This window comes from Montipora foliosa, chromosome 12 (assembly GCF_036669935.1).
Source record: "Montipora foliosa isolate CH-2021 chromosome 12, ASM3666993v2, whole genome shotgun sequence".
NCBI classification, from domain to species: Eukaryota; Metazoa; Cnidaria; class Anthozoa; order Scleractinia; family Acroporidae; genus Montipora; species Montipora foliosa.
The window spans coordinates 33341049-33348548 of record NC_090880.1 but is presented as its reverse complement, the minus strand read 5'-3'; the positions used below and the strand labels follow the sequence as shown (position 1 = coordinate 33348548).

At 38.1% G+C, this 7500-nt stretch overlaps 1 protein-coding gene across 3 annotated transcripts in view; it reads right to left on the bottom strand.

The window, feature by feature from the left end:
* LOC137978469 (serine/threonine-protein phosphatase PP1-beta catalytic subunit-like) overlaps positions 1-7500 on the bottom strand; it is a 21602-nt gene that overhangs the window by 10587 nt on the left and 3515 nt on the right. For all 3 annotated transcript variants that reach the window (XM_068825410.1, XM_068825411.1, XM_068825412.1), the window contains exons 3-5: positions 7459-7500; positions 5110-5214; positions 2220-2291 (exon numbers count right to left, since the gene is read on the bottom strand). The exon at positions 7459-7500 is cut by the window's right edge and continues 189 nt beyond it. In XM_068825410.1, the coding sequence (XP_068681511.1) occupies positions 2220-2291; positions 5110-5214; positions 7459-7500 (219 nt within the window). The remainder of the gene's footprint in view (positions 1-2219; positions 2292-5109; positions 5215-7458) is intronic.

Here is a 7500-nt window from a genome sequence, read left to right as displayed (position 1 = left end):
GTGAGTTCCAAAACAACAACTTCTCAAATGAAAAGAGTTATCGTGCTTTTGAACAGCAAAAGCGGCCTTTGTTGTCTCTCTCCAGATGGCTAGCAAGAAATGCTGCCACCTTTAAAGTCACAATGTTATGCACAGTGCAAAACAAGGGAATCGCCTTGACTGCTTTACGTTTCTGCAACAGTTCCTAGAATTACTGTAAGCATACTTTTCTCTGCTACTAATCATGAATAAATATTCAGCTCCAGTTGTCACAAAATCTTTTGTGGTTATTGTTTATGATGTATATGTATCTTTTACCTATTTGTTGCAACTTCACGATTATTTTTTGGAATTGAGTTGATAAATTCACTCTCAACGGGCGATTGCTAAATTATCAACCATTTTATCTTTTCAACCTTTCTCACGATTCTGGTAAACCCAAATAATTATTTATGTAGTTTATTCAACTGTTCAAGCAGCAACACAGTTGCTTTATAAACTATCACCTCCATTAATTTTTTGTCAGAAGCTTCACTTATTTTAGGCATTTAATAGACATCACAATATTTACCACAAGGCATAATGTTTGACAGCTTAATTTAAAATTATGCAGTCTAAGTGCAATGTCCCTTCAGTTAGCCCAATGGCGCCAATTTAGGCCATTCCAAAATTGCACAAGAAACTGGGGCAAGTTTCAAATTTGAACCAATCGATAACTAGGCCATTTCAGAGTTCATGTCTGCCTCCACTTGAAAGCGGGTTTCAACGTTTTTCTTGTGAAAATTAGTTTTCATTCATGTGAAAGTAGAACTAATTACCATCACAAAAACGCACTTACTCTGAAGAGGAGGAAGCCATGAACTCGGACATGGCCTACTGACACCATCACATGAAAGATAACATTGAGATTGGCCATCTGTCCAAGTTTGATGCTTTTAGGTCGAACAGTGACCAAGTTATGGACTTTAACCCATTGACCCCTGAGAGTGAGACTTACTTTTTACTGTCTAACACCAGACAATTTTACTCATCAATGGAAGGCATCCTATAGCATTTGAGGTGTGAATGGGTTAAAACACAGTTAAAAATCAATACAAACGTCTCAAATTTTGAGGCTGTGTCCCCCAAAACCATATAAACTCTAAAAAACTTTTATCAGATTTGGGAAAACTAGAAAATCCTGTCATGGACCAACTATTTGGAAATAGGTGGGGTGAAAATCATTTTGTTTGCCTATTTTTATTAATATTACAGAAATTGTAAAAAATTTTAAGAGTTTATCACAGGCAAACAACCCTAAGGATGCGAGAGCGTGTGAGGTCATGTTATTTTGAGGCAGTTGTAACAGCCGATTCAACTGATTCAAATTTTCCATGGTTTCTCATTGGTCACTTACCTTAGAAATATATCAGATACAATTGAAATTCAATGAAATACGAAGCCTTTGTTTAAACCAATTTTTGCAAAAATACCAATTACAGGTATTTCTGGAAATTGCATAAATTACCGTGACGTCACAGAACACAATTTGTGCCAGCTTTTCGTAGATGTTCCCTCCTCCTGTTTTTCTTTCGGGGGGAGGGAGAATATGGCTACACGTAGGCTACAGAAGGAGAACACTGGGCCATTTTCTTACTCGTTGTGAGGGCTGGCGTATATGACCTACTCAAGATTCCAGGCTAAAACTTGGCAGATGATTGGCTTATTATATTCACAATTAACACACTAAATTTGGTGAAAACCGGAAGTAACACACTTTTTTGTGATGCTTTTTGTTGTATGGGTTCATTTGGACCCAGAGTGCGTGCGGGGACCGGAAATGAATTAAAACAACTTGTTCTCCTTTCGACCTAAAAGCATCAAACTTGGACAGATGGTCAACCTCAAGGTTATCTTTTATGTGATGGTGTCAATTTATCAATTGGTTCAAATTTGAAACTCACACCAGTCCACACAAAATTCCAGAATGACCTATTAAGTTCTTGAAGTGTCTGTAAAATGTCTACAATTAGAATCTTAATTGAGCAAAAATGAGTTTTTCCAGTTTTTTCAGTATCCAAAATACTTTTATCTCCCATAAATCCTCATTTAGTACTTGGTAAGAGGTGTTTAACCCTTTCCCTCCTAAAATGGCCACTTTAAGATTTTACTTAATTTGCACCCGACGATTTTACTCTTTAAAAAGGAATCTCTAAGTTAGGGAAAATAGGATTGACGTAAGTAAAGCCTCTGTTACTAACCCGTATCTGGCACGTCTGTTGGCCTCATAATTCTTCTGATCTGTTCCATTGATTGTAAATCTGGTGAGAGACCTACAAAATGGTACATGTAACAAATGCTAGTAGACTGTTCACCATCAAACAACACCAATAATAATTGATGAAGGGGAGAAATGATCCTCACACTTATCTCGTAAATCATGAAGCCACCCAGTTGAGAGGGGAAGGTCAATCTGTTGGGTCTCACATGTTCCCCACCGTCAGAGGTCATGGGTTTGAATCCTGTTGAAGCCAGCTGAATTTTTTAGGTGTCTATAAGAGATAATGGCTTAAATTGTCAAGATAAGTGAGAGGATCACTTCTCCATTTCATCTAATATAACCTGCACATCAAATATAATATTATCTACAGTACCACTCAAAAGTAAGTTACCACCCTCTCGCGTCACACGATACGGTTTGAAAAACTGCAAGTGTCTGCACGAAGGAAAACTTTTCCGAAGATTATCATGTCCACGAAGAGGATCGTGCACCTGACTCTTAAAGTGTAATGGAATAATGCAGTTGGCAGTGTATTATTGCGAAACTCTTCCAATCCAAATGGGCTTGTTCCTTGTGTGTCCACATTCAAATCACAAATCTGCCCATGAAATCTAACCTACACTGCAGATTGCTCAGCCAACCTCTTGTGTTTGATGGAGAACTCCGTTGAATGTGTCAGTGACTTGGATTTACAAGATTGTGTTTCCAGTAACGGTTCCAGGGCAGATATTGCATTGCCTGAATTCATGGACAATGGGGACCTTGGTGTAAGAATTGCTCCTGAAGAAATGTCTGCAGAGTCAGAGTGTGCCCTCTAAGGAGACTGAGAATCCTTTATTAATGGACAAAATCGACGGACAGGCTCAGGATGAGGAGCAAATCAGACAGTTGGAGAGATTGTGGAGAACAGATTTTGAGACTAAGGTTTGCTCATCACTAGAAGAAAAGCGGGCCTTAGAAGTTATGGAGAGAAGTCTTAAGATGGTAGATGGGCACTTTCAAGTCGCCCTACCCTGACGTACCCTGATTACTGTTGCTGTTGCAAAAGTACCATGGGAAAACATTACGTGTAGGGTTACGTGTGTCTGGGCTGGCGTTTGGCACTTTTTAAGATTCATTAGTATACATGTACATGGGTGTCTTGAGTAGATAAGTGACAGAGGTACGAATTTCACAAGGGGACACAAAGAACTGAAGGATACCATAGAAGAGTGGAACCAGCAGAAGATTGACTATGTTTGCGGACAGAAGGGAATACAATGGATTTTTCACAGCTAGCCATATGGGCGCGTGTGGGAAGGGATGATACAATTGGTGCGCCAAATTTTGTGAGTCGTTTTGAGAGAACAGATAGTGTTCAATGAAGTCCTTTCGTCTGTGATGGCCAAAGTAGTGAGTGTTTTGAATTCTAGGCCTCTCACGCGCAACAGTGACAGTCCCCAAGATGATCAGCCGCTGACCCCAATCATTTACTGCACCTGCAACCGTGTCCAAGTTTGCCTTTAAAAGTACTCAGCAAAGATGACAACAATTATAAGCACGCCTGGCAGTAAGCTCAATATTTGGCTAACTTGTTTTGGCAAGGGCGGACTTGTGAATATTTGCCCACACTTTAAGAAAGGAGGAAGTGGAAGGTAACGAGGAGAAACTTAAAGGTCGGTGACCTGGTTCTGTTGACGGATGAATCCTTTCCAAGTGGCAACTTGGGTGAGTTTTGGAAGTTGTTGTGAACCGAGACGGTTTGGTAAACACAGCCAAAGTTAAGACAAGTTCTACTGCAGCAACACATGCCAAACGACAGTGGAAGGGAGAACCTGTGATTACTTCAAGCCCCCTACTTATGCGCCCAGTGACGAAGATTAAACTTTACCAGTCCTTTGAAAGGCTTTCAGTTGTTCTGAACTTTGTATGAACATTGCCTAAGAGTAGATATGAACCCATGAACAGTTTGAGGACATTTTTGGTGTTTGCAGATAAGGTAGCCAAGATATTTGTAAATGAGTTAGGGTTTAGGGTTAGGGTTTGTTTGTGTCAGTGCTGTAGCAATGATTTTTGTCCAGATCAAGATGACTTGATAGCTTTTAGGCTGCTGTGGTTTTATTGTTTCACGGCTGTTTTAACACAGGAATCAAGCAGCATTGATTCACATTATGAAAATTTATTTTCAACCTAACTAACCAGTAAAAAGGTATACCTGTATTAGACCCAAACGTCTTTATCAAAATTACATAAACCTATCCCAGTCTTTACTTTTTTATTTTTAAACCTGAAAAACATCGGCAGCATTGCCACTTTTGTCGTCTTTCTGACGTATGGCATGAAAAATTTGAGGGGTTACCGGTTTTTCTTGCACTAGCGAGTTTGACAATCACCAGAGCAGTAGCCGCAATGTTTTGTTGAGAGAGATGGAAGAAGATCTTGCTGTGTTGTTGATCTCAGATAATTAATTAAAATAAATAATTAATTCGGGCAACCAACTTAGAGGACTGGGCACCCCAGCTGAAATGCTTGGGAGCCCAAAGGGTTCCCTGAAATTTTCCTTAGAGCACAGGCTCGGCAAAATATTAACATGCCAAGTTTGGGCCATGTGCTTTTGAAGAAGCCAATGTTTACATGATTTTATGGTGTCCAATTGACAGTAAAGCCGTAAAGGAGCTGATTTCAAGCATGAACTCAAGCATTTATTCAACCATTCTTTGTGATAAATATGGGAAAACACTTTTTCTAAGCAACATAATACTTTAATATTGTAAAAAATATGTTTTCAAAGATTGCAGTGTGAGAAAAAGTGCTACTGTTTCAAAGTAAAATAAATTAATCTTGTCTAAACAAAAAAGTTCTACTACTATAATAATTATTGTCAAACTCACCCCCATGACAACAAAAGATCTTTTCATTAACTATAGCAGCAATAGGTAAGCAGTTAAAACAGTCTGTGAATGTTTTAAAGAGCTTGATATTGTAGCGTCTTTTGCCTGTTGAACATAATTATTTAGGACAGTTTATGTACATTAATTTTTAAGTTACATGTACAGTAACATAGCATAATTACCGGCTAGAACAGAGCAAGTGGGAAACAAGGAGGTACACATGTATGTGCACCATGAAGACAATAGAAGTATCAATAGATGGTATCAAAAGACAATTTGAATTAAGTCAAATTTAATGGAGTTACAGTACCGCTTGAAACTATTAGCGCATTTGCATGTGGTAATACCTTGTCTTTGCCGATAGTGTTCACCGCGAAATCACCTAGGTTGGACGAAAACTGCAACTGAGGCAAAGACTAAAGCAACCGAATGCCGCGGCCGACTTAATTACTGTAATCTGCCGCAAGAAAACAATGGTACTTTGTAAGGCATTGTTTAATGTTATCACACCTAGCTCCCCAAGGTAATAAATGCACATCCAAACTGTTTTTCACAGCACCAACGCAACACAACGTACTGTCATGAAAGCCTGTTATGCTCATCTCATTTTGATGTGACAGCTGAGAACAGAGAATGTTGATAACCTTTCATCATGCCTAATTCTTCCATCTTTATGTTTAATAATTTGTAAGTTTTTCGCTATCACGATGATGAACAGTTCTCCCAAAGGGGGTAAAACTGTCTGGATTATTGCGTAACTTAAGTCGCCACCAGTGCAGTCCAACAGGAGATATATTTAGAATCAAAAGCGCTTCAAATTTTGCATCCTATCCAAATAGAAAAGCTCCAACTTTGAACTAAACCTTATTAATGAAGTGGCAGGTCATTCAGCAGTTGAGCTTGAAATTCAGAAATATTCATTCCTCTGAATTATTATTAATTAAGATTAATTTAAATTAATGCTTCAACGACCACATGATAGACAAGTTCAAGTTAAAGCCTCTGCCAATTTGGCAAGTTAAAACGTAAATAAACTAAGCTGCATGCTTCCGTCACGCAAGCGAGAGCGATAGCTCATGAAATACGTTGTTTCAGCAGATGCAAACTGCTTAACAAGTTTGTAACAAATGGAGAGCCACGTAGCTCAGATGGCTGACAATTACTTGTAAAGTTAATCGTTTTCTTCCATCTTTCGGTCGATGAGATTGAAATGCCTTTCACATATCTTTCAAAGGAGGTCGCTTGACAAGTGACGTCACCGTGAAGATGAGATTTCCCAAACATCCATAAATTTCTTGATAGAATTTCTGCTGATCTTTATAACATCTGTATTGGACAGATCTCGAACAATTTTTAGAAATAAATGCTTTCATTATAGGGACTTTATTATAATCTAATGTGCCAAACATTGCAAATTGTAAATACAACAAATACGCATAATAATTATTGATGCGATCGATCCACAAGAATATGCAGATTTCTTTGATAGCATTTGCTCCAAATAAAAGCACACCGCATCCTCTCTCAACTGCACCGTAAATCAATCAGAAAAAAGCTAAGTGAAACCTTGGCTTTCGGTTACCGTAGACGAGGTTTTACCTTGGTCAAACTAGAGATTGAGTCTGTAGTTTCACCTAGTCAGAACTGTGGCAAATGTACAAATAGTTTTCGAGCGGTACTGTACAGTTACAAGTAGCAGAAATGTCAAGTCCCAGTTTAGCAATTCACATAAATAACAGTTACGATACGTTTTTCTTGTCCAAGTTTTGAAAATGAATTAGGAATGCCTTAAAAACAGCGATCAAGAAGCAAGCAAATTACTGCATGTTTCCAGCAACATCCCTGACAACTCCTCTCTGCTTATGACCATATTTAAGCGGTAGCAAAATGTATGATGTCCTTCACTGACTCCCAAAAACATAACAATATGCAAAGGAATTACTCTAAACCAACAGATCTTATTCATAAATGGCCGTCAATTTATAATTCTTTTGTCCAAGTGCAAATTAGCCCGCCAAGTCTCGATACCATACAGTGAATTGAAAAGAAGTCTTGCTTTAAAATGAGGCTTCATAGGCTAATTAACACATTAGCAAAATAATAATAAAACAGGTGCCCTTTATGAATAAGGTCTACATGTATCATCTAAAAGAAAAAAGGGCAACCACAATACTATTTGGACGGGCAAATTTGAAGTAAATGAACCCACTAAAGACATTTTCTTTTGACTTCATTATTTTTTCATTGGTAAATAACAACATGCAAAACAAAGTTACAGTGTAATAAAGTATCATGGCTTAGTTTAATTCACTTTGAAACCAACATTCAGTAAAGCACGTCAGTACTTACATTCATCATAGAAACCAAATCTCCTGTTCATACCATAACACT